Genomic DNA, 27334 nt, shown 5'->3' with positions numbered 1-27334 from the left:
GTGAGGCAGCAAAGTTTACAGTCATCTAAAAAAAATGTCCCAGAATCCTTTTTAAAGCATTTTAAATAAAGAACGCCTTCACAAGTCTTAATTAAAGCTGATGTTTGCCTCAGGAATGTTGTGATTGCAGGTCTGGAAATGACTAATCGCTGTACAGTTGGGCTGTGAAGCTGGGTAGATACTGAACACATTCCTGAATTGAGTGACCTGTTAAAATTGTGTGTGTGTGTGTGTGTGTGTGTGTGTGTGTGTGTGTGTGTGTGTGTGTGTGTGTGTGTGTGTGTGTGTGTGTGTGTGTGTGTGTGTGTGTGTGTAGATCTCAATGGGTCAGATGCTGCAGGAGTTTGGAAAGTTTCTTGGCCTGTTTCTGTTGGTGCTCTTCTCCTTCACAATCGGCCTGACTCAGCTTTACGGAAAGGACCAGAAGGATCCATCCAAAAGCAAAGACGACAACATGGACTGCGAAGGAATCTTCTGCGAACAGCAGAGCAATGACGCCTTCCAAACGTACCTTTTTTTACATATATATCCTCGTTTACAAAACACAGTGAGAGTTTTAACTTATAGGCACTGACATATGAATACATATTTTATAGCCTATTTCTCCTAGTAAAGCTGCTTTGGGACAATGTTTAATATTAAAAGCATGCGTCATATTAAACTGAATTAAATTGAATTACTTCACACACTCTCACCAGAACTGTAGAGTTATGCTTGTGGTCTCCAGTGGTGGACAAATGATCTCTCAGTCACTTAGTGATGTCTATAAACCCAAAACCTTCTTTTCAACTACTTCAAAAAAATTGTATAAATACGGCCACGGGCGTTGTGTCAGGAGTTTCTCAGATCATTTATTCCTCTATAAATACTCTGCCTGATGTTGAACTGATGCTGAACTGCATGTTGGTGATCAGTAGATACATAAAGTGCCAATCAGAACGAGCTCAAGACAGCATGAGGTCTACACTGATTGGGGTCTTGCTGCGTGATTGACCAGTAAATCCTCATAAATAAAAAGGCTGAATTTAGAAAAATGTAGTTGGGTAAAAAGTACGATATTTGACTTTGAAATGTAGTGAAGTTAAAGTAAAAGTCTTCACAAATGGAAATACTTCAGTAGACTAGATACACATAAAAAAGCTTCTAAAGTACAGTAAAAAAAAATTACATGTACCTTGTTACTGTCCACCACTGTATCCTTGTAATATTGTGTGTAATTTGATTTTAAAATGTAATTCTTAATTTATTTAAATTTTTCAAGTTTGAAAGTCATGTATTGACTCACACTAATATACATTGTGCTGTCTGTTTTTTCCAGGTTTATGGGGACGTGTTATGCGCTCTTCTGGTATATCTTCTCTCTGGCCCATGTGGCGTTGTTTGTGACCAGGATCAGCTACACGGAGGAGCTGCGCTCGTTCGTGGGTGCCCTCATCGTCGGCACGTACAACATTGTCGTCGTGATCGTTCTCACTAAGCTTCTAGTGGCCATGCTGCACAAGAGCTTCAGACAGATCGCTGTGAGTGAACTTTTAAGGTTTCGGGACTTCAACCTTACGATTACACTAGCAAGCAGCAAATAAAGGGTAGCACTGGCATGATTTCAGTTATAGCAATAAACAACTGAGAGTTGATCAATTCTATGCTAATTACAATTTGTGTCGATTGACGCTAGTACAAACCTGAACATGTAGCATGTAATACAAATTATTTAGACACTAATTAGTTCATTTTTTAATGTGTTTCAATTAAGAAACCAATTTCATCGAAAATGCTTCATGTGCACTCTAATTGTTTCAGTTTTTTCAAAATACTGTTTTGACTACAGAACCATGAGGATAAAGAATGGAAATTTGCCCGGGCCAAGCTGTGGCTCAGCTACTTTGATGATAAATGCACATTGCCTCCACCGTTTAACATCCTGCCATCTCCGAAGACGCTGTGCTACTTAGTGACGAGCCTGAGCAAGTGGATCTGTTCCCACACGTCTACTGGAAAGATGAAGAGACAAAACAGCCTTAAGGTCAGTCAATGTCAATGTCAGAAAACTGATTTCTGGGAAACTCAAAGCTACTAGGTTTGTTCTTATTTTAAGGTTAGTTCATTATGTACTTGCACAAAAAGGCTTCAGAGAATCTGCTGAATGAAACTGATTTTTAATATCACATCACTGTCAATAAGAAAGAGTATTTTTCTATTAAACATTCTTTGCTTTGGGAACTCAAAATGACAATTTTATTTAATCTAATCCGGTCAGGGCAGTTAAAATTCAGCTCTCTCCTGACTGGCAGCTTTGGACAATGTTTATTGTTAAAAGCGCTATTCGAATACATTGAATTGAATTGAATTGAATTATAGTGAAGTCTGAAATAAACTACAGTCAGGCCATGTACACACTAATTTTCATTCGAAAACGCATATTTTTGGCCTCCTATCCACTCTGGGACGGTGTTGTTTTTGAAAACGCTCTCCAACGTGGATCCATTCGAAAACGCCGTAGTTTGGACTGTGAAAACGGAGGCTTTGGCAACAAAACAATAAAGCATTTTTAATCACGTGACACGGTCATGTGATCAATTCAGGCATCTACCGCGTGTCTGTACTTAAGCCTTATAGCCTTTAGTTTTGTTGGTATTATGAGTTTACAATTCATAGTTTTATTATGACTTTCATTACTACAGTATGTCATCAGCAGGATACTGTTTTTAAAAATGTCTAATAATTCTAATATTTGTTTTGCCACGTTTCCCAGTTCATATTCTCCCTCTTTTTTGCAACTATATACTCGGTGCCTTTCCTCGACATTGCCACGACATTTCAAAGAGCCGGAATATAAATAAACGTAAATTTAAGTCAATTATTTATTTGTATAGTGTTAGTTATATTTTGCCAGAACTTCTATTTAGTGCTGAGCTCAGCGTGTGAAGTTGTAAAAGTAATCTCTAGCGGTGAATGTATCAGTTTCTTTTGAAGGTCAAACCTGCAGCCATTTTTTAAAGGCTTCAAGGTTTTCTGGCTTCAGATCCCCCTGAATGGCACAAACTCTATATACAAGGAACAGATTGAGGAAAAAAGTGGTCAATCTCTGACTTATGGATACATCTATCATTTTAAAATGAATATCGGGAATTAATATATTTCTGTAAAACAGCATTGGGACAATGTCTATTGTTAAAAGAGATATACATTTACAAATGAATGGCATCTGGCAGACTGACTTAATTTAAAATTTGAGCGATAAATTGAGCTACAAAAAAACATGGACATCGTATGTTACAAACTAACTAACCAGCTAAATGAGTGGTGTGAGTGAAATTTCAGTCTTAATGAAGCAATGTATCCAGAGCAATGTACATTTATTACATTTCTGCAACTGAGCATTGAGTGTTAAAGCACTTGCTCAAAGGCCGTTAATACAGAAATTCAATGTCTTAACAACTGAGCTAATAGAAATAAAACTGTATGAAATTTATCATAGAAGCATTTGCTTGAGATCAATCAACACATCTTAATTTATTTAACCGTTTAGACTGAGATTTTACTTTTAATACTCATTTTCGCTGCTTAATTTATGACAAAATACGTCCTAGGGTGCCCAAAAAGGCTAGAAACGGCCTTGAACCTACAGTAGGTTCCCTTTTAAGTCTGGTTCCTTTCAAGTTTTCTTGCTCAGGATGTTTTTACCGCTGTTGGCTCACGCTATACAGATAAGTGAACATCTTATCTTATATTTATGATGTTAAAATTTATATTTGTAATTATTTATTTCTGTGGGGGGTTTTTTGGTTGACAATGTTGAACTACAAAGTGTTATACAATGGGGAGAGGTGGTAGCTCAGTGGTTAAGGCATTGGACTAGGGCGGTCACAAGCTCAAATCCCAGCATCACCAAGCTGCTATTGCTGGGCCCTTGAGCAGGGCCCTTAACTTTCAACTGCTCAGTTGTAAGTCACTCTGTATAAGGGTATCTAAAAAAATTACAAATATAAATGCAGATAAAATAGAATAGTGTTGAGTATCAAACTGTATAAAGCTTAAACTTTAGAATGAGAAAGAGCCTAACTCGTGAATATTGAGGAATAATTTGCATTGTTCCCTTTTTTTGTTTGTGTTTACAGCACTCCAATTTGATAGCTGAGAAATATAATGGCAAGGAATGTGCTGCAAAAACAAAACACATGGAAAAGCAATGAGATTGAACCCAATCCCATTTTTTAAGAAGATCATGAGCCTGTGGAGTTTTGCAATAAATCTTCTTTCTGATTTAATTATTCGGTTCTGGTTTTCAGGCCAGAGGAAAGGAGAACAAGCTCAAGGTCAGTGAGTGATGGCCTGCTAGTTAGAGATAGACTCTTCTGGCGATGTCTTCTCCCAGATGTTAGCATTTCTACCATAAATAATAATTATCTTGCAGTGAGTGGAAGCAGGTGCAGCTTTCCGATCATTGCTGCAGGGTCTGTGTGTGGAGTTTCACATGTTCTCCATGTGTCCTTGTGGGCCACTTTTGGATTCTATCTATCTCTGTACTTCTTCCTCCAATAGGTTGTTGAGTTTCACATGTTCTTCGTGGTACATGGGATCATGACGATATCCATTCATTTATTTATGAGGTTTAAAATGTATTCCTTCAAAAGTGTGAGGTGAAACTCCAATAAATTGTTGACCCTCTCCATCTTGATGGTGGCTTTTTCACATCTGCAGACAACTTTTCCATCCAGCCTGGTATTCCTGTGAATGTGATTCGATCATGTGCTTGTTTTTCAGGAGTGGAAGAACCTGAAACAGAAAAGGGACGAGAACTACCAGAAGATTATGTGCTGCCTAGTGCATCGTTACCTGACGTCTACGCGGCAGAAGATGCAGAGCACCGACCAGGCCACGGTGGAAAACCTCAACGACCTACGGCAAGACCTGTCCAAGTTCCGCAACGAGATGAGAGACCTGCTCGGCTTTCGCACATCCAAATACGCCATGTTCTATCCCAGAAGCTAAAGCTACGATTTGCCATCTAGCATGCCTGGAAAAGCTTCTTCTTCTACTTTTGCAGCAGGGACATTGTGAAGTCCTGAGACTGGAATACTATAATAATATATTTATTCTACACACAAGGCCTCCAGATTTAGAACTTGTCTGATTCCTAATCGTTACACTTGTTTTCTAAAAAAAAAAAAAAAAAAAAGTCTTTCTTTTGGACTAAAGTATATAATAAAGTTTTTTTGGAAAAAAAAAATGCATAACATTTTTCTTTGTTTGATTTTCTCTGGAAACTTTCTAAACTCTTTAATAAGCCCCAGGGTTTAGACAGAGAATTTAAAAGACTTGATTCTAAGGTTGATGTTTTGTTATATGAGATGCTTTCAGACTCTGAGGCACAGCTGAAATATTGATATTAGAAGTCCCAAGAGTTTTAAGAGAGCAGATTAGAGTTTACAGTTGAATCTGAAGACATTGTGTTGAAGTAAAAAAGTTCCATTATGCCACCAAAACAGCTCTGACTCATTATGACTTGGATTCCACAAGACTTCAGAGTTATGCTTTGGTATCTGGCACCAAGACGTTAGCAGCAGAGCCATGAAGTCACGCAGTATGTGTTTGTCAAACGTGTCACCTAGATCCTTGGTTGGATCGAGATCTGGGGAATTTGGATGTCAAGTCTGCACCTTGAACTCTTTCTCATGTTCCCTTAAACCATTTGCAAACTTGTATTAAAAATTGAGCTGCATCACACGACCCAATTAATAGATTTTTTGTTAATATTAAAGTTTTTTTTATAAAATATTAGAAATAAATATTAAATATAAATACTGATCTAAATATTAGATCAGTCCAGTTCATGTTCTTTCTATACTAAAGAAGATAACAATCCAAATGAATAGATTTGTAAACCTAAAAACTGCAACAATCAGCAAAAAACTGCATCTTCATTAGGTTTAAAGTGTGTGATAAAACTTGTACCAAATTCCGAGGCTTTTTTGTTGTTTTAAACGGTTGAATGGAAATGATTAACGAATTATTTATTAAGATCAATATTAAAGTTTTATGCTTTGGAATGGTCCTATATTACTAAATCCATAACATAACAGACAATCAAAATATTTATATATATATATATATATATATATATATATATATATATATATATATATATATATATATATATATATATATATATATATATAAACAAGGCTGCTTTTAGAACCTTTTGTAAAGTTTTATTTTAAACCCATGTTTAAAAATTTTACAATGGTATGAAGTTCAAACAGATCAGACAAAAAAAAAACACCATGATTTTTTACTTTTAATAACATTTATAAATTAACATTCGCTTTCAAGAATCAGATTCATACGAAAATATTTCATAGCGACAATTTCATCGAGCATGTAACGACAAAACGTGTCGTCCTGACTCCTTCACGTGCTACAGGATGTTTTTTTTCCTTTGCGTTCGGAATGAAAATCTACGGAAAAGTCCAGAACAGTTTTGAGAATGTCGCTATTATATTATTATCTCAGGTAATAATTTGCACCTCAGATTATGTACATTCATCCTTTACTGAACAAGAAGAAATCAAAAGTAAACACTTGTGCGGTTGAAGAATGCAACATTAACACCTTGGACTTTTTCCACATTTCTGATATCTATTAAAAAAAAAAAAAAGAAAAAAAAAAGTTTTTTCCTGTCTAACAATCTAAACTGTATATAAATAAGTTTTACTAAACTCACAATAGTGCACGTTATGGTGAAGAAGATGAATCTGTAGAAACCAGAGTGAAAGAATCTTGGCTTGGATAGCAGATGTGGATATTTTAGCTTCGACTCTGACCGGGATTCACGTTTCAACACTCCAGTCATTTTTGCCATTTTTCCAGAACATTCCAGAACAAAACTCCAGTCATAGCACTTTATATAATAGTACAGAGAGCACCTATTGTTTAACTTCCTTAGTATTTCTGCTCTTTTCCATCTGCATCATTGTTGAGTTTTTCTACACATCTTTTAACAACAGAGTTTATTTGTGCTCATTCTAATGTGCTATCAGTTTCTACTTACACTAGAAAGCATGCCATTATTTACTATTTAAAGAAAGGAGTCTCCAGTGTCAGAGAATTGTACACCTTTAACTTTATAGTCCCCAATTCACTAGTCTTCAGGACAGAGGACTTTGTACTTTGTGGATTTTGATAAACTTAATAAACTTTTTTTTTTTATCTAATTGGCATTTATACCTGCTGTGATGTCGGCGGTGTGATTGACGGTCCAGGTGGTGAAGGTGGATGAGTTTAAATATTTTGGGAGAGTGTGTTAGTGGAGTGAAGAAAAGAGTGCAGGCAGGGTGGAGTGGGTGGAGAAGAGTGATAGCAGGAGTGATTTGTGATAGAAGAGTATGTGCGAGAGTGAAAGGGAAAGTTTATAGGACTGTGGTGAGACCTGCGATGTTGTATGGATTAGAGACAGTGGCATTGAGTAAAAGACAGGAGGTGGAGCTGGAGGTAGCAGAGCTGAAGATGTTGAGGTTTTCGTTGGGAGTGACGACGATGGACAGGATTAGAAATGAGTTTATTAGATGGACAGCGCATGTAGAACGTTTTGGAGACAAGGTGAGGGAGGCGAGATTGAGATGGTTTGGACATGTGCAGAGGAGGGACATGGGGTATATCAGTAGGAGAATGCTGAGGATGGAGTCACCAGGAAGGAGGAAAAGAGGAAGACCAAGGAAGAGGTTTATGGATGTAGTTAAGGAAGACACCCCAAATGGGAAAAGCCAAAAGAAGAAGAGGAAGACAAAAAATGCTAAAAATGCTCATGCTGGCAAAATGCTATGTGACAAGAGGAATTAATAATTGTATGACCTGCTTTAAAGCACTTACTACAGCAGGGTGATGTGATAAAAGCATATGCACCAAGTGTTGTATTCCTTATTTATTATAGACCTATGCGGTATAATTAAATTTTCCCTTCACTTGAACTAGAAAACCCAAACACATTCCAGCATGACAATGCCCCTGGGCACAAAGTCAGCTCCATGAAGATTTGCTTTAAATGTGTTTGAAGATGTAGAAGCTCTCCTGCCATAGAGCTCCAAACCCTATTGAACACCTTTGGGATGAATGTGATTGCTGACTGCACCCCAGACCTCAACACCTTCTCACCTACATCACTACCTGACTTTATGACCAGCCTTGTGATTGAATAAATCTTTACAAATCTCCACAGAATCTAGTGGAACATCTTTCCAGAAGAGTGGAGGTTATTCTAACATGGGATAGGGAATAAATGTGGAATGGGATGTTCACACTTTTGTCTATTTAGTGTATATTATACAAAACCGTAAGAGTTTCACCATCCCTAACACCTTCTATTTAGAGCTCTACAGGTATATACCAGAAATGACTTAATTGCTACAAACTGACCTACTGTAGACAGTGTACATAAAAAAAGAGGTTATTTCAAGGCGGTAAGAGAAAAACTCTTTACAACTCTAACTTTACAACTTTTTACAGATTTTTTTTTCTAGTTCCAGTGGGTGGAGCTTTTAATAATCACACTTTATTAGATGGACATTCTCATTGACCAGAAGGAAGCTGGGATTCAGTCGCCACTTTCAACGCTAGCACTGGAGGACCTCAGGCATTATTTTTTATTTCCTTCCTTATAATATACAGTTCTGTTTTTTTCAATTTCTCCATTACCTCATTCCACATCCCCATTGGTCGTGACAAAAAAAAATCCTAATAAAGGATAATTTTCTGTCTTTCTGAACACACGATTTAAGATGGTAGTAGGTGGAAGGGCAAGATCAGCATCTCTTGTTCTTCAGAACGTTAAACGCTCGCTGGTTCTTGGCCTTGAAGGACATGACGAAGTGGTCTGGAGCGATCAGGCCACGACCCTCTTCGTCCGTCTGGCCCATGAGGATGTAGTTCAAGCCTAGTGACAGCACACAGAGAGAGCCTGAATGCAGTGACGTTACGGCAGAGACATTCAGGAAGGGCGTTCATCAGTATCTCACGTTACTGACGCTCCATACGCTTATACACTGTTATATAAGCATATGGGGTTCACATTTTTACCCTTTTTTTCTGACAGTGAGTTTTGCCGCTTACCTTACGCCGACATCAAGCTTTACATATTCAGCTCGATGCTGCAGTAGTATGAAGGCAAACTCAGAGCCAAATCATATCTCATTAATGGAACCTGCTGGCTGTAGCACACAATCTGTCTTTATCAGCATACAGATTTTATTTTGTTCAGTTTGGTGGTTCAGCATTACGCAGAGTGACTGTGAAAAATAATCAATTTAGTCTAAAACCCTAAATGTGGAGTATAACAAGCCGGTCTAAACACCATGGTTTTATAAGTGTGCCATTGTGGCTGTCTGAGAGACGGAGTGTTACCGAGCGAATAGAGGGTAATTGGTGAAATTGTGCACCCACAGGCATTTGGCACTGCTGAGACTCACCTCTTTTGACAGAAGGGCATTTCTTGCACAGGATAACGATTTTAGTGCTCATGGTTTTTCCAGCCTGCTGGATGGCGAGGTTTCCTTCTTTATAGATGTTTATAATCGAAATGGTAGTGTGCATGCTTCCTCCACGCGGCACGGCCGTGATAATCGTCCCTGTGATGGCTGAGATAGTCACAAAAAAACGACATCATGATCATTAGATCACTTATACACAGAGGTGCAAATTAACAAATTACATTTACTTGTGCTTCTGTAATCGAGGAGGGTTTTTTTTTTTGTTTACCGCTACTTTAAAGCATTTTTTCATTAGTTTGTTTGTAATAAAATTTGTAGTTTGTAATTTTATAATAATAATTTTTGAAGTCTGAGCTTTGTTGTATGACCCTGTTGCAAGTAGCCCAGGTCCTGTCACTATTTGCTATGAGGCCCGTTCTGCCATGTTCTTTTTAGAAATAAAAAGCTTTCTCCTGGAAACACTTCTAAAGAAAGCAATCTTGTTCAGTCTTTTTCAAATAGTACATGAACCCTTGGGGTTTTTTTTATTTCTCTAAACATTGCATGGTCAGATTTTTGATGTGAATTGGCTGGGATGTCCTCTCATGGGAAGTCCTCAAACTTTTCTACCTTTAAAGTGTTCCTCACTATATAATGATGGACTTTGAATTGTTTGAAAATGTCCTTATAACCCTTCCCAGATGGATGGACAGCAACAGTTGCTTCTCTAAGATAACAATCGACTATTCTCCTTGGCAATGCTCCATAGCTCCAAAACTGCTAAACCTTGGGCTTTTATCGAGGTGGTCACACTTGCTAATGATCAATTAATAAAGACTCAGTGATTTGTAGCACTTAGCTGCTACGAAGTCTTTTAAAATCTATGGAAGCAATTAAGGGTGTACTTAGTTTTTCACTGCAGGATTCACTGTTTCGGCTTTATTTTTATAATAATAATAAAAAATAATAATTGTAATATACATTGTAATATGTAGTCTTTTTGTTCATCTATTTATCTAATTGTGAGATTTTCTATAGACCAGATCATTTTTATTGCCTTGATTTGTAAAAATTTAATGCATTTCAAAGTCAAATATTTTACTTTTTACTTTTGTGTATTTTGTGAAATCAGTCGTTCTTTTTTATTTATGAGGATAAAAACTTCACTGGTCAAACATGCAACAAACCACCAATCAGGGTCGAGCGCACACTCTGTTTTAAACTTGATTTGATTGCCACTTTGTGGTATCTACTTTCACCAACATACAGTTCAGCATCAGTTCAACAGCAAGCAGAACATTTAGAGAGGAATAAATGAGGGAAAAACCTCCTGACTTGAACTCGCCACAACACCTGTGGCCATTTATTTTTGTAAGTACTTGGAAAGAAGAACGAGTCCTTCAATTTCCAGTGCCTTCTGCCTGCCTCGGTCATAGTACTTTGGATATTAAGGTACATTTAAAGGTAAATACTTTTGTATTTTTTTTTACTTTTGCATTTACTTTTGATGGAGTAATGTTTTACCTAGTTTATCTCTACTCAACTACATGGTTTGTGTACCTCATCCACCACTGTTAGTTAGTTATTTAGTTATTTTGTAACCAGAAAAAAACACAGTAAGATAAAATTTGTTTCATGGCCAAGATGTTGGGAAATAACACATTTTATTCTGTACAATAACAAAGATATAGTAATACTATCAAGTTTTAAATGAGATGTTGTAGCTCAGTGGTTAAGTCTCTGGATTACTTGAACCCCCCGGAAGGTCGGGAACCCTTTATCGTCAACCTGCCAATCCTGGGGCCCCTGATCCAGACTCTTAACTCTCAGTACTCCAGGGATGCAGTATCATAGCTGGCCCTGTGCTCTGACCCCAGATCCTAACATCACTGGGATACAGTATGTGAAGAAAGAATTTCACTGTGTTGTAAAAGTACATCTTTCATTCTTTTTGCAGAAGCATATATCAGTATGATTGTACTCTAAGTTATTTATGAGTGCCATGATTTCAACTAAAAATGAGAACAGAAGGTTTCTGTAAATTATTAAGTGTTTAGTGAGGAAGCTGAACTTTTTGTCTTTGTGTAACATTTGTGAAACAGGGTGATGTAACAAACTTGGCGTGATTCAAGTAAAATTTTCCGCCACATTAGTCCAGGCTTCCAGGCAACTGGGCCACTTCTCCATATGCAAATCCGAGCAAACTCGGCAGGAAATCATAATGAACTTATCGGCCCGGCTTCGCAAACATCTCCGGGATAGAAACGTTTTAGAGGGAGGCCACGCTGAATCAACACCTCTATTTACACCCAGTTTGCTTTTGGTCCACTGCAAGCAACTGGCACTGAGAGAACTGTGTTTTCACACACACTTTACTGTTCAGAAGGGAAAAAAAAACTCTGAACGAAACTGTTCAGGCTCAAGAAACAAACCACCAAGCCCAAGATAGTGTATTTGCCTAAAAACACACTATTTCAGTCTCAGGGATTCTGAGAAACATTATTTAAATTTTTTTCAGGTTACACTTAAAACCTCAGTGTATACACACGTGAGTGAGTGAGTGTGTGTGTGTGTGTGTGTGTGTGTGTGTGTGTGTGTGTGTGTGTGTGTGTGTGTGTGTGTTTGTGTGTATGAAATCTGCTCTCTTACCGAAGTTGCTGGAGCAGTAATGGCTCTCAGGACTTCCTTTTCGCTTGCACTTCTGTTGACACAGCGCTGCTGAATACTTCAAAGCTGGAAGTTCAGAGTAGAGAAAATATCAAGTTTTTCCACATCATATCAAATGCTTAGAATAATAAGCAGCAGACCAAGTACTGAGCCTTGAGGAACACCTAAGACAAATTCTTTAAGTTCTGTCCAAACTGTTAAAAAAAATCTCATCTAGGGGAAGATTTTAGAGCAACATTATCAGCAGTAGTCAAAAATCACTGCACAGATTTAGATTATAATAAGATTTGTTTCTTCAAAGGAAAAAAAAATACTAATTTAAGAGCTGAAAGAGTCATATTACTAAACTAAGCAAAATTAATTGTCTCACTGAAACAAACCGAAATTCAGCCTTTGTCTACTTCTGCAATATATCACACCAAGTTGTGCTCTCACCCCAACACTAAAATGCATTAACCTTTACAACAGATAATCAAGATACATATCTAACAGCTAATGCACTGAGAATGTCTGTTAGTTCATTTAACAAGAGCTGAACTTGAATATTATTAATATAGCATTAATATACATGTTCACTGGTACTTCTGTTTATTCTTCAGTTTTTAAACTGTTTCACTCCATTAATGTTTGTGTAGAAGTTTAAATTTTTTCAGCATGTTTTAAAAATAAATTGATTGAGAAATATATATATACAGTGCAGCCTCTATACTCGCGGGGGTTACGTTCTTTGACCCCTCACGAATACAAAAAATTGTGAGGTTTTTACTGTCTCCTTTTGATGGTTCCTTTTTCAGGGGGAATTGTACATGTACTGTAGTGTAAACTCAACAAGAATTGTGATTTACTTGTCTTAAATGTTTTGTTTTCTACATTAAATGAATAATACAATAATAAAATAGTTTTTCAAATATTTTTATGTAATTTATTAATACAAACTCTGAACCAAATGTTAGAAATGTTACTCTGAACCTTCGAGCCTCTCGTGGCTTCTCGTGAACTATCGAGGTCACGAGTGTCAAGATCACGAGTTTCGAGGTTCCACTGTACATATTTTATATACACTAATCAGGCATAACACTGACATTATAAGAATATGAAACTTGACTGAATAACACTGATTATCTCTTCATCATGGCACCTGTTAGTGGGTGTGATATATTAGGCGGCAAGTAAACATTTTGTCCTCAAAGTTGACGTGTTAAAAGCAGGAAAAATGGGGAAACATAAGGATTTAAGTGAGTTTGGCAAGGGCCAAATTGTGTCATGCCCGTGGAGCCCTGTATCCTGGCTGACCTTGACAATAACATCGCTGGGAGATATGAAGAGAATTTCACTGCACCTTTACCCTTTTACACACAAACAATAGTACATAAGTGAATGCAGAATGAATAGACACATATGTGTCTGAAGACACCTACGTATGAGTCTGGTGGTGATGGGCTGAGTGGTTGTGGTTGGGGCGATGGTCGTTGTCTGTATCTTCTTGTTCCTGAATTTGTAGTGGCCGATAAAGCCGTCTGCTGTTAAGCTGAGGTCTGAGAGGAACTGGATGAGAAGCTGATTACCCTCAGAGAACACTGGGCTGGAACAAACACACACATAAATACATTCACAAAAGGATTCCCTAATAGAAATGACCTATTGGACATTGGAAAAAACATTCGGGTAAACAACCAATCAGAAAGCAATCAACACCACAATCATGACCAGTCACATGCTTTAAATCATTACAAAAAAAACAAACAAAAAAAAAACATTATTAAGGTCCTAATTTGTTTTAGTATTCAGTATTAGTTGTATAAGAGATTTGTGAGCGTCTCTTACGCTGGTGGACTGTCTCCGCAGTATTTCCCAATCCTCTTAGCATCGTTGATTTCCCCTCCGTTAAAGATGGCGACGTAGTCATAGCGGCAGTAGTTGTCTCTTTCCACGTCAAACTTTTCAAATTTCACCTCTATAATCTAAAAAAATGGAACAAACAAACAAACAGGGCTAGAAAATCTTGTTTTATGTGAATGTTTTAGTTTTGGCAGAACAACGACATCCAATGAGATCTCATCAGGTGAAAATAACGCTTGAGGAAAGGTAATGATGTGGGAATGGGCATGTTAACAACTTTTAAATTCGATTCCTATTTAGAAATTCAATCTTTCCGATTTGGAATTTTTGTACAAAGTACAAGAATCTTAAGAATTGTTTAGCAAACCCTGCTAATATTCTGCAAATATTACTACACAATTACATTATTTTATTAAATAAACAATAATAAAAATAATAATAATCATAATAATTGTTGTGCCATGTACAAAAGTTTGGAGGCCCTAAACCTAGAGTTTCGAATAACAAGCCTTTGGCAGATATTACAGAAGGCAATTTACACCCACCCTTCCACTCCAAACTTCTGAGGTGTCCTTGCATATCCTTGTCTTGGATGTTTTATGTATCATGTGAATCTTTCAGTTCATCGATCCACAGGACTTTCCAAAAAGATTGTGTGCATATGTAGATCATTAATCTCAAACATCTAACTGTTGCTGTTGCAGTGAAGGTAAAAGTGCTTTTTTACTTGTCACATGTACGTTACAGCAGAGTGAATTTTTATTTTTGCAAATCATGACAATGTTAGGAAGCTGGGGTCAGACCACAGGGTCAGCCATGGTAAAGCACCCCTGCAGCACAGACAGTTAAGGGCCTTGTTCAAGCACCCCAAGAGTGGCAGCTTGGCAATACATGAGCATGATCTTCCAACCTTCCAATCAGTAACCCAGGGCCTTTACTAACACTACTGTTGTAGCATAAACTTTCAGCAGGTTCTTTGGTCATTATTTTTCCAGAACAAACTTTGACTTCTATGATTCGACTTAACTGCTGATTCTTAATAACAAGTCAGACAGTGTGTAAATTGTGTGCTGGAAGTGTTTATAGCATTTTTTATCCTTCCTCTGCTTTGTAAACATCAATTAGTTTTGGGGGGTTTTTTCAGCCCCCCCAAGCAGCTGCTTTACAGTGCATCCGGAAAGTTTTTACATAAATTCATTATTTACATTAAAATTCTATTAACAAAACCTCATAATGACAACGTGAAAGAAGTCTGTTTGAAATCTTTGCAAATGTATAAAAAAAAAAAAAAGAAAAAACACGAGCATAAATATTCACAGTCTTTGCCAGGCCACTCAAAATTTAGCTCAGGTGCATCCTGTTGCCACTGATCATCCTTGAGATGTTTCTTCAATTTGATTGGAGTCCACCTGTGGTACATTCAGTTGATTGGAAATGATTTGGAAAAACAAGAACCTAGTCGTTACTCAGAAAGAGCTCCAGCATTTTTCTGTAAAGAGAGGAGATCCTTCCAGATCTCTGTAGCACTGGACCAATCAGGCCTGTATGGTAAAGTGGCCAGACAAAAGCCACTCCTCAGTAAAAGGCACATGACAGCCCATCTGGAGGTTACCATAAGGCACCTGAAGGATTCTAAGACCTTGAGAAACAAAGATTGAACTATCTGGCTTGAATTCCAAACGTCATGTCTAAAGAAAACCTTGGCTCATCACCTGTCCAATTCCATCCCTAGAGTGAAGCATGGTGGTGGCAGCATCATGCTGTGGGGATGTTTTTCAGTGGCAGGAGACTTGTCAGGATTAAGGGAAAGATGATTGCAGCAATGTACAGAGACGTCCTTGATGAAAACCTGCTCCAGAGCACTCTGGACCTCAGACTGGGGCAATAGTTCATCTTCCAACAGGACAACAACCCAAAGCACACAGTCAAGATAACAAAGGAGTGTCTATGACTCTGTGAATGTCCTTGAGTGGCCCAGCCAGAGTCCAGACTAGAACCCGATTGAACATCTCTGAAGAGATCTGAAAGTGGCTGTGCACCGACGCTTCACATTCACCCTGATGGAGCTTGAGAAGTTCTGCAAAGATGAATTTGAGAAACTGCCCAAAAATAGGTGTCAAGCTTGTAGCATTAAACTCAAAAACACTTGAGTCTGTAATTGGTGCCAAAGGAGCTTCAACAAAGTATTGAGCAAAGGCAGTGAATACATATGTACATGTTATTTCTGAGTTTTTTTGTTTTTTTTGTAATAAATTTGCAAAGATTTCAAACGCACTTCTTTCACATTGACATTATGGGGTTTTGTTTGTAACATTTTGAGGAAAATATCTAATAGTGTTGGCACAAAGTTTGAGTCGGGTATTACATATTACATCAGAATCAGAATCAGTTTTTTCGGCCAATGGTGTTGACACACACAAGGAATTTGGTTCCATCCTGGAGTTGTTGTTTCGAACGACAGTTCATGACCAGAGTGACAAGTTCTAATGAGTTAATTAATTCTGTAAGAGTGTCCAAACTTTTGTTTAATTTAAAATGACGAATTAAATTTTTTTTGTCAAATATAAATTCATCAAATACTGTGCATTGGCATTTGTAATTTTTAACAAAAAAAATTGATGTGTTCATTCTCTTTTATTTAAAACAGAATGTATATAATGTACTTGGGTCATTTGCGTGTGTGAGATGTTCAATGTATTTACAATTAAACCACGTATATTATTGAATTAATATTATCTATCGTTTATAAAAGTAAAAACATTTTGCACGTACAGAGCCTCTCAAACGTCTGGAAACGCCTGGTCTTTTTATGTTTTGAAAAAACATGGATGTTCCTTTTGTTTATATGCAAGGTAAAAGGCAAAAACACACAATAATTGTACATTGAATGGCTGGAAGGAAATTCCGTGAACAGATGAGTCCAAATATGTCTCTAACAGAAGAACTTGTGTAAGATGGAGAACAGGAAAGAAGATGTAAGCAGGCTGCCTCACCCCTACAGTCAAACATGGAGGTGGAAGCTTAATGGTTTGGAGTTGTTTTGGAGCAGGGAAGGTTGGAGACGTATACCGGGTGAAAGGAACCAACATGGCAACCATTCAATACTGTATCATACACCATGCAACTCTGTCCTGACTGCGGCTCATTGGAACCGACTTTATCATACAGCAAGAGAATGCGCTATAAAGCGTACATCTGTAAGGGATATTTAGAGCGGAAACGGTCGTCTGGAGTTTCATCTCTAATGGAATGACCTGCCCAGTCACCTCACCTAAATCTTATTTTACTGCTCTGGGATGAACTGGATCGTAAAGAAATCTCCAACTAGTAAAGAACAACTTTGACAAGTTTTACAAGATGCATAGCACAATATTTCAGATAAATGTTTGGGAAAAGTACAGTGATTGTCTAAAGCTGTTATATACATTTGTTTGGTCAAAGTAAACCTTCATATCGTTAAATTACTAAACTTGGTACTTGTATAAACAAAAGGAACATGCATGTATCTCTCAAAGACCATAAAAGAATAAGTGCTTCCAAACATTTGACAGGATCTGTACAAAGTCAGAAAATGCCATTTTCACAATTATTATACAATTAATGTTTGATGCTCCAATGCCTCAAGTTATACAGTATGCCTAACAAGTTCAACTTTTAGCAGCTCAAACAGTGGATATAACATAGATGTACAAACATCACCTGGTTTTTGGGTGCTACTATGTGCCATGAGCATGTGACTCCTGCCGGATAGTCTTTCTCCGGCCAATTGGGGGTTGTGAAGGTTCCTGATGGCTTCATCAATCGTCCTCCGCAATACTGGTCTCCTGAAATATCGAATGACATCAGATTCTGAAACTATACCCAGCATCGCAGAATAAAGCTTAAGATCCTGAACTCCTAATTAAAAGGGCTGGTGTTTATAATTCTCAGCCTGTGATTTGCAGGCTATAATAAGCACCCAACGCTGTAATGAGTGACTGTAGGAAAGGCTAAAAGGCTGTTAAAAAGACGACCGCATGCACGAGATGTCATTAAACATGAGACAAACTTTAAGCCTGCAATCCCATACGATGCAAGATCGCCTTTATTTAACAAAACGCCGTCTGTCCAGAAATAGGCCACGATGTCGATTTACAAAACCACAACTGCACCCAGAGAGTAGAAAAGTCTGCTGCTTTATTTTAACATCAGCTGCAAAATCTAAATCCCTGACCATCACTGACTAACAGAATTCTTTTACTTTAATTCTCTCAGCTGTACATACAATGCAGTTTTATTTCATAAAATCAATTATTTTGTTATATATATTTCCTGTATTTCAGGAATACAAATAATAAACAATAATTATTTTTTTATATACGTAGCACCGCTGCTGCTACGTGAATATGAAGTACCACAACACTACTGAGACCGAGGTGTGTCCTCGCAGAAAATACAGATTAACATGGCAGAGGTAGAGCTGTAACTTCCTGCAGACACAACAGAGAAAGAACCTGTGATTTTCTTTAATCTTTTTTCTTTTTTTTTTTCTTTTTATAGTACAAATTGATGATTTGCTGTCTGTCTGAACCAAAGAAATAAAAGTGAACTGTCTGTACCATATTGAATTGAGTAGCATCAGATTTTTTTTACAACGCATCGTATTGCATTGAATAACAATGTGTTGAAACAAATCAAAATCAGATCGTTAGCTATCGTATTGTTGGCTTTCCATAGAGATGTGAATTGTATTTATTCTATTTTCTATACTTCTATTTATATACTTGACAGTAGTTGCTTTCACACACCAAATTCTTAAATTTTATTGTATGTTTTTTTCTTTTATTAACTGTTATTGAGAACCAAAAATAGCTACAGCTGCCAGCTAGAAAAACAAACACAGGGTTAAAACCTAGTCATTAAAATTCCATCAGTCGTACACAAAGTTAGCACTTTAAATGAGTCAGAGAAAACCTCTAGGAGTCTGACTTTCCCCAGAATACCAGGAGGGGAAAATACTGGTGAGAAATTCCACATCATGCTGCGAAATCCACTGCAAAGAATCAGAACCTGTCCTGTTTATCCAGTCAAATAAAGCTTTCACTGACCGAGCCTTTAAAAACAAAAAAATCCCTAAAGTGACCTTTAAGAGATTTCATGCACTGGGAACTTAGTTACATAGTGAAAACAGATTTTTTACATTTATGGAATGACAGCAGGTAACACCGGTCGTGTAAATTCAGACTCTTGTCTGTGACCGTACCTCGTTCATGAGGGTTAGCAGCGGAGAACACTGCCAGGAAGCCACTGCCGGCCGTGTTGGCATCTGACACCATTTGAAGGAGCATTTTGTTTCCCGTGGAGACAAGGGCACCGGGCCGAAAGGTCCCGCAGAAGCGGCCCAGGCGCTGCCCGTTCACATGCCCGCTATAAACGTCTACGTGGTCGTAGCGGCACAGGTTGTCACTTTCCAGGTCGAGGAAGCGGAAGTTAAGAACAACCACTTTGCCTTGTGGGACCTGCAATAGACATATCAAGTCAAAATTTTGAGTGCCTATAATCAACAGTGTGGGGGATTCTTCAAATAAAAAGGCCTGTAAGACATCTAAAAAGAAACACAGAAATATTTTTTTTAGTAAAAAAAAAAACATCTAGCCATGTCAAGAACACTTTGGATGGAGTATCATTCTCGATGTCATCAATCAAGAAACATCTTTAATGTATATACAGAGGGCTTAAACCAGGGTCCCCAAACTACTGCCCGCCCCCACGTTTTACCCTACGAATGATGCCAGAGACATATTTTAAAAATTGTTTTTAATATGTTTTACTCATATCATATCTGTATTTGGCAATGAAGGTTGGCTTTCAAACTAAAACTTAAAACCCTTAGTTCTTAACATAGCCTAATCATTTGTTAGGTTCACCCACAAACCAACAGAATGGTACATTCAACATCACATAAACGTAAATTTTTTCATTTCAATAGTAATGAAATTCAATTATGAAAAAATGTTAATATGATAGTAAAAATTCTCTAGTAAGAAATAGGCGATATATCTCTTGAAAAATGCCTCATTTGCCTGTATAAATAAATGTAAATAAACACATATAATCTCCACAATAACACTAGTAGTCACTCCTGCCCATGTCATTTTTCGTTACAGAGTGACTCGGCCCCCATTAAAGAAAGGAAACATTATGAGGTCCTCACAGAAAAAATTTTTGGGGACCCCTAGCTCAAAGGGTAAAGGGACTTTTTACTTGTCATGTACTTTTGCAACACAGTGAAATTCTTTCTTCGCATTTCCCAGTGATGTTAGGAAGCTGGAGTGCAGGGTCAATCATGATACAGCATCTCTCAGAGCACAGAGGGTTAAGGGCCTTGCTCAAGGGCCCAACAGTTGTATTGTGGCTTGAACCATGGACCTGCCAATCAGCAACCCAAAACCTTAACCACTGAGCTTTAATTTCAAGATACAAACCACTGACAATTCTTAAGAAGAGAAAGGAAAGGCCAAATTACATTTTAGCTGAGAAAATATCTAACAAAATAGCCAGCCAGTTCAGAAACAAGATTCTTTGAGCAGGTAAAACCAAGATTACTTGTACTGTAGCAAGAAAAAGGAAAGGAAAGGCTTATGATCCAAAGCAGACCACATGATCTATCAAACATGGAGGTGGTGTCATGGCATAGGCATGTATAAAAGCCAGTGAAACTCGTCTGTTGGTGTTTATAGGTAGTAAAAGTAGCATCATGTATCATGAAGCCTATAGAGCTATAAATTCTGCCCAGATTCAGTAAAATGCTGTACAACTGATTGGATGGCACTTCAGAGTATAATAAGCCATAAAGAACATAAGCTAAAAAGGGTAACAAATGAAGAAATGTACTTGAATGGCTCATGAGTCAGTCAACCAGTTAAACTGCTTTTCACTTAGTGAGGACAAAATACGCAAAAAAAACCCCACAAATATGCAGCAACTGGAGGTGGCTGCATGAAAAAATCTGGCAAAACATCTCAGCATCTGATGATGACCATGGCTTCCAGACTTCAGGCGGTCACTGGCTGCTGTTTTAAATCTTTATCTGGATGATCGTAAAAATGCGGCAGTTTCGCTAAAATGACTAAACAATCAGGAGACTGCGAGCCAGAGAGCAATCAGAGCAGTTTCTTATGTGTACAGAGACCTCCTAAACACTCAATAGTCTCAACATTAGACACGGTTTTATACTGTTTTTAGACACAGTCAGGTTTTATACAGGTGTGTGTATTTGTGCTTATAAATGATCCTTAGGGCTAAGATAAGAGCAAAACCTAAACACATAATAGAGCATAGGACAGATATATGGACAAAAGTATTGAGACACTTGACCTTTCCTGCTATATCTGGTTCTTTTTCAAACTGTTACCACAAACCTGGAGGCACACAATTGTATAGGATGCGCTATAATAAATTTCAGCACTCATTTGAACTTGGAGACACAAACCTGTTCCAGCATGGCAATGCCCCTGTGCACAAAGTGAGCTCCATGAAAATATGGTTTGGAGTGTAAGATGTTGAGAGGCCTGCTGTAGAGCTCTAACCTCAACCCTTAACCCTTGAACACCTTTGGGATTAATTGTAACACTGACTGCACCCCAGGGCTCCTCAGCCCACATCAGTAGAAATGTCCACAAGCACACTCCAAAATCTAGTGGAACTTCTACCCAGAAGAGTGGAGAGAATTCTGAAGCGAAGATTCAGACTAAATGTGGACTGTGATGGTCAAAAAGCACAAACGAAATTTATGACCAGGTTCTGAAAACGTTTGGCAGTATGATGTACGTATGCATCATATGCAGAAATGTCAATGGATTTATTTACAATGATTAAATTATGTATCCTTACATAATTAAGGAACAATAGAAAAACGATTTCCGACCTTTTATATTTAATTATGTTAGGATCTCCAATCATTTTAGAAAATGGAGGAATAAATGGTTTCTAATCAGTCTATGTAGTATTTCGGATAAACTCCTTAAATGAATGTTGTAAGTCTACACTTTAATCAGATCTTGATGGTGTCATGTGTTGGTGCCCAAATACTTGTGAACCCAAATGAGGATGGGTTCCCCTTTTGAGTCTGGTTCCTCTCAAGGTTTCTTTCTCATAACATCTTAGGGAGTTTTTCCTTGCCACAGTCGCCACGGCTGCTCATCAGGGATAAATACACACCATTCACCTTCACTGTTGATTTCTGTAAATCTGCTTTGAGACAATGTCTGTTGTGAAAAGCGCTATACAAATAAACTTGACTTGACTTGACTTGACTCTATTGCATCATGCGCCACTATCCGGATACTTATGACCTAGGTCGTATACCGTTTCTTTGTTGCGTCTTACACCGCTGTCCAAATACTTATGATCCTAACTGTATACCGTATTAAACGCAAAAATGCTGAAGTATATTGAACCAGAATTTAAAATATTCTTTTATGTTTATTTCATTATAACCACAGTGGTGTTGAATTCTTGAATCTAATTGGTCAAATAAGCTCTGACCTCAAAGTGGAGCAGCTACAAACCACAGGTTTGTATCATCGTGCTCTTTATATCGTTTCTATGGTAACAAGATACACAGAATCAGTGTACTATTATAGGATAAAGTTTCTGTAAGGAGATGTTTATTTAACATTCATGGAAGGCGTCTCCAGTGTCACTCACTCAGTAACATGACAAGCTGAAAAAAAAAAAGAGTGATCGAGAGGGAACCCGTGTTACTGCAAGTTTTGTTTCATAACACAAGCTATATTAACAAAAGTTTGTGGACACCTAACCAGAAGATTGTGCTTTTTAAAAAACTAAATCCCAATCCACATTCAGTTCCCATTTCCTGTTATAATAACCTCCACTTTTCTAGGAAGATGTTCCACTAGATGTTGTGGAGTTTTGTGCCCATTCAGCTGCAGAGGTATTAGTAAAGTCAGGTAGTGATGTAGGTGAGAAGGTGAGGAGGTCTGGGGTGCAGTCAGTGTTCACATTCATCCCAAAGGTGTTTAATAGTGTTTAGAGCTCTATAGCAGGAGATCTTCCACTCCAGCTCATGTAAAGCAGATCTTCATGGAGCTGGCTTTGTGCAGTGGGACATTGTCATGTTGAAACGTGTTTGGGTTTCCTAGTTTAAAGACAATTAGCCAAGACTCTATCCAAAGGTGATTGTAAACCTCCAACTTTGTGGTAACAATTTCTGGGTGACTAAAAGTAATAACACTTCATACCTCAAAAAGAAATGTTTTTTTTTACACTTTATATTATGGATGTGCATCTGAGGCTGATGTGATTCCCATCTCATTGCATAACCAACGATACGATACATTAAAGATACATATGAAGTGTCTACCGATGCAATGGGATACGATTCACCCCTATTACGATGCAGTGCGATATTTCCTCAATTCAATTCGACAAAATGCTATTCAGTAGAAAAAATATGATGCTACTGTATGAAATGTATTATAGCGCAGATTGTTCTCTTTTATTTCTATGGTTCAGACAGACAGCAAATTATCGATTTACTTTAAGAGCGTTCTGACTTTCACACACGCCTTTGTAGTACAAAAAAAAAGAAAAAATAGATTAAATAAAACTTGTTGTGTGTGCAGGAAGTTACAGCTCTGCCTCTGCCATGTTGATCTGTATTCTATGTGACTCTCAGGACACGCCTCGTTCTCCGTAGTGTTGTGATTTATCGAGGAGAAATCGATCTTCATATCAAATATCACTCACAAATTATTGTTCACTTTCTAAATATTAAAAGTAGAGCGCATCTACTAGTATTAATATACAAATAAATCGTGTTTTAACAATGCAAATATGATAAAAAAAATCGATGCACCTCGATACAAACGCCAACTGGTATCTGATGCACACTTTTTTAAATCGATGCATCTCTTCGTTCATTTTTATGCCGATGCACCGATCACTAAATCTTATCATCTGTAATTTATAGTATTCTTTTATAGTATTATAATTCTTATTATATTTAGTAAATCTGGCCTTTCACTGACTGTGCAGCATGTAAGTGTAGACCTTTACGTTGTTTACTGTATATAGCCTTTTTTTTCTCAAAAGAAATTATACTGTATTACCAGCAGTTCATCTAAAGCTTAATTACAGAAACATGAATGATTGACATATTCAAACATAAACTGTGATACATTTGTCTGTAAAACTGAAGCTTCCTTCACACTCCTGAATGCAGTAAAGGTGCCAACATGCTCAAAAATGCACAAAGTAGTCCTCCAGGGCTTTCATGCTGGCCGAGAGCCAGATACAACACGCCAATTCCAGGCCAGAAAACACACACACACACGCACACACACACACACACACACACACACTAACAATTTGAGGTCTTGCAGGGACGCACTGCACTCCCATTGCATCATTGAATACATTGTCCCGGCTCATGAATAATGAAAATAAGCCTTGTGGAGAAAAAAAAAAAAAATGCAAAAAAGCAGTATGATGCAGCCAGAGTGCAAAATATGAAATAGAGAGTGTGTACCTACCGTGATTCTCCACACACACTTGGTGTTTGGAGGATAGACTCCCGGATAGCCCTGGCTACCGATAACTCCTGAATCTCCCGTGATGTTTCCTCCACATAGAAATATCTGTCTGTGGATTGACAGAGCGAAAAGTATAATAAAATCTGATCAAAGTAAGAGGCTGAGGTTAGATTTTGCTTGGATGTACACTATATTGAAAAAAGGTTTGTGGACACCTCAAAATATGTTTTGATATGTGCTTTTTGAACATCTTATTCCACATTTGGTCTCCATTTGCTGGTGAAATAACCGTCTATTCTTCTGGGAAGATGTTCCACTAGATTTTGTGGAGATTTGTGCTCATTTAGGAACAGGGGGGTGTTAGTAAAGTCAGGTAGTGATGTAGGTGAGGTGAGGAGGCCTGGGGTTCACTCAGCATTCACATTCATCCCAAAGGTGTTTAATAGGGGTGAGGTCCGAGCTCTATCACAGAACTGAAACTTGAGTGGTTCCTCTGGGTCTCTATTGGTAATCTGTATTGGTAAACCTTCCATTGCTTATGTCTAGTGGATACCATTAAGGACCAATACAACACCTTGGGCAGCATGTAGATCACATGCTGGTATCTACTCCACACCAGTAGGAATCAATAGGAAGTAAATATAGCATACACATTTCAATAAGTTTTTAATGATTGACAGCTGATGGTTTGTAATGGTATTTGAAGTGAAAACTATTTGAATTTCTGTGATGGAGAACTGGGAGAAATCTCTGATGGACACCTACAAAACCTTCAACCTTCAAAACCTTCAAAACTCAACCTTCACACAAATGAAGGTTAATAATGGCTATAATGATAAGCCAATCGTCTGTCAGGAGTCTTTGTATGTTTGCCCTGATTGGTTGTGGCAGACTATCAATTAGAAAAAGTATTACTTGATCTAGTCGTCAAGGAGAGATGAGCTTTTCTGTATGGCCAAATTAGATATGATAAGAGCTGCGTTCTTCTAAAGTAATCTTGCCACAATTAAAATATGAAGGCCTGATGGTAGTTTCTGAGTCTGGTCATTACAATTAACATATCTTCTGCAGCAGAGGTAGCTCTTGGTCTTCCCCTCCTGGGACGGTTTTTATGAGAGTTTGTATCATCATAGCATTTGATGGTTTTGAGTCTGCACTTGAAGATACAGTGAGATTTCTTGCGATTTTTTTTTTGTCTTACTGTCTTTCTTCACTGACTGTTTCTTGTTTCTTTGCACAGTAGTTGTAGTAGCACTAATTAGATATGTGTGTGTGTGTGTGTGTGTGTATAAATGTAGGTGACATCATAATCAATACCCCCCCCCCCCGCCCCCTTTTTTTACTCATCTGCGCATGCTCGTTTTCATCCACACACACACACACACACACACACACTATCGGTCTGGGACGTGGAAAGAAACCCAGATGCTCTGAGTTGATTGTGTAATGACCTGCTCTCTAAATAAATACAGAATTGAGAATAAAGTTCACCTGCAATGCATGGACATGGGACACGCCCATTAAATAAGAAGAAAAGGAAAGAAAAAAAAGAAAAGAAAAAGGCAGTGTATGTGTGCGTGCGTGTGTGTGCGTGCGTGCGCGTGTGTGTGTGTGTGTGTGTGCGGGCGCGTGTATAGAAACCGCAGCAACTCACCGCCGGTGTGTCTGAGCGCACGCGCTGGATGCGAGCAGAAGAACGCAGACACACAGAAAGCTGCAGATCCTGGACATGATCCGGTGTGGTCCACCTCGTGTGTGTATGTCCAATGCCATGTGAGAGGTGTATGTGTGTGTGCTGGAGAAAGTGTCCTGGAGTGTGTGAGTGTGGACAGAAGAGAAAGAGGAATAGAGGAGAGCAGAGGAGAAGGAGGAATAGAGGAGAGCAGAGGAGAAGGAGGAATAGAGGAGAAGGAGGTATAGAGAAGAGCAGAGGGGGGAAGATCTGAGCTGTTGAATATCAGGTCTGTGTGGTGCTGGATGGAGGAGGGAGCAGCTGCCCCCGCTTTCTCCAAAAAAAGAAAAAGAAGCCCTGCCATCCCACAGTGAAGGAGTAAAAGGCAGAAGGTGCTGGAGTGTGTGTTTTGACAGACAGTCAGAAGTTTGTGTTTGGTGATGTAATAAAGTCTTAATCATTTTTTTTATAAAAACTTTAATTTATCATTTTTGGAACTGATATTTATCTATCAGTAGCTTGTATAATTATTATAAAGTATAATTATTATAATAATAATGCTGATGATGATGATGATGATGATGAGGATGAGGATGATGATAATGAAGATGCTGATGATGACAATGTGATATTTCAAACTGTTTCAAGATCTTTGTCCTTCAAAAAAGGGAGTTATGGTGATAAACTCTTTTTTCCCCCCGAAATTCTTTATTTCAGATTTTTGTTTAACTAATATTTAAAATAACCCATCAATATAGATGCTACATACTGTACTGTATTATTTTTATAAATGAAAATATTAATAATTAATGCTGCTGCTGATGATGATGATGAGGAGGAGGAGGAGAATGATGAGGATGATCGTTCTTGTAATACTAACATAAATATATTATTCTGTCTGTACTATAAAATATATTTTACTGTCGATACTATATTGTTATTTTATCCCTAGTGTTCTTCAAATTTATTGTTGCTATGGCAACAATGAGCATGGGTGCTGAGTGGGTTTAATAGTGTCCATATATTTATGGACATGTCATTCAGAGTGTCTTAAATCTCACCATCTATCTATCTATCTATCTATCTATCTATCTATCTATCTATCTATCTATCTATCTATCTATCTATCTGTCTGTCTGTCTGTCTGTCTGTCTGTCTGT

At 37.8% G+C, this 27334-nt stretch overlaps 2 protein-coding genes across 2 annotated transcripts in view; one reads left to right on the top strand and one right to left on the bottom strand.

The window, feature by feature from the left end:
- Positions 1-5230, top strand: part of trpc1 (transient receptor potential cation channel, subfamily C, member 1) — a 42369-nt gene extending 37139 nt beyond the window's left edge. The window contains exons 10-13 of the mRNA XM_083545911.1: positions 317-507; positions 1319-1520; positions 1829-2023; positions 4765-5230. Coding sequence (XP_083402037.1) covers positions 317-507; positions 1319-1520; positions 1829-2023; positions 4765-4992 — 816 coding nt within the window. The 3' untranslated portion in view covers positions 4993-5230. The remainder of the gene's footprint in view (positions 1-316; positions 508-1318; positions 1521-1828; positions 2024-4764) is intronic.
- Positions 5231-8664: 3434 nt separating this feature from the next.
- Positions 8665-26553, bottom strand: pcolce2b (procollagen C-endopeptidase enhancer 2b). Its single transcript, XM_083547513.1, has 9 exons — positions 26157-26553; positions 24503-24611; positions 19210-19465; positions 17667-17791; positions 13953-14089; positions 13547-13710; positions 12111-12194; positions 9462-9629; positions 8665-8929 (listed from the first exon to the last, which is right to left on the bottom strand). The coding sequence occupies exons 1-9, from the start codon at positions 26273-26275 to the stop codon at positions 8799-8801; spliced, it is 1293 nt and encodes a 430-aa protein (XP_083403639.1). The 5' UTR covers positions 26276-26553; the 3' UTR covers positions 8665-8798.
- Between the last annotated feature and the right edge of the window lie 781 nt (positions 26554-27334).

This window comes from Silurus aristotelis (genome assembly GCF_946808225.1).
Source record: "Silurus aristotelis genome assembly, chromosome: 1".
NCBI classification, from domain to species: Eukaryota; Metazoa; Chordata; class Actinopteri; order Siluriformes; family Siluridae; genus Silurus; species Silurus aristotelis.
The sequence above is the reverse complement of the archived record's forward strand: the minus strand, read 5'-3'. Positions and strand labels throughout refer to the sequence as shown.

Excerpts from the sequence above, each read along its gene's own strand:
- pcolce2b (XM_083547513.1), bottom strand. The coding sequence starts at position 26,275 with ATGGCATTGGACATACACACACGAGGTGGACCACACCGGATCATGTCC. Across the intron at positions 19,466-24,502 it reads AGTGTGTGTGGAGAATCACG|GTCCCACAAGGCAAAGTGGT; the intron begins GTAGGTACACAC and ends TGTCTATTGCAG. Across the intron at positions 8,930-9,461 it reads ATGCCCTTCTGTCAAAAGAG|GCTTGAACTACATCCTCATG; the intron begins GTGAGTCTCAGC and ends TGCTGTCACTAG.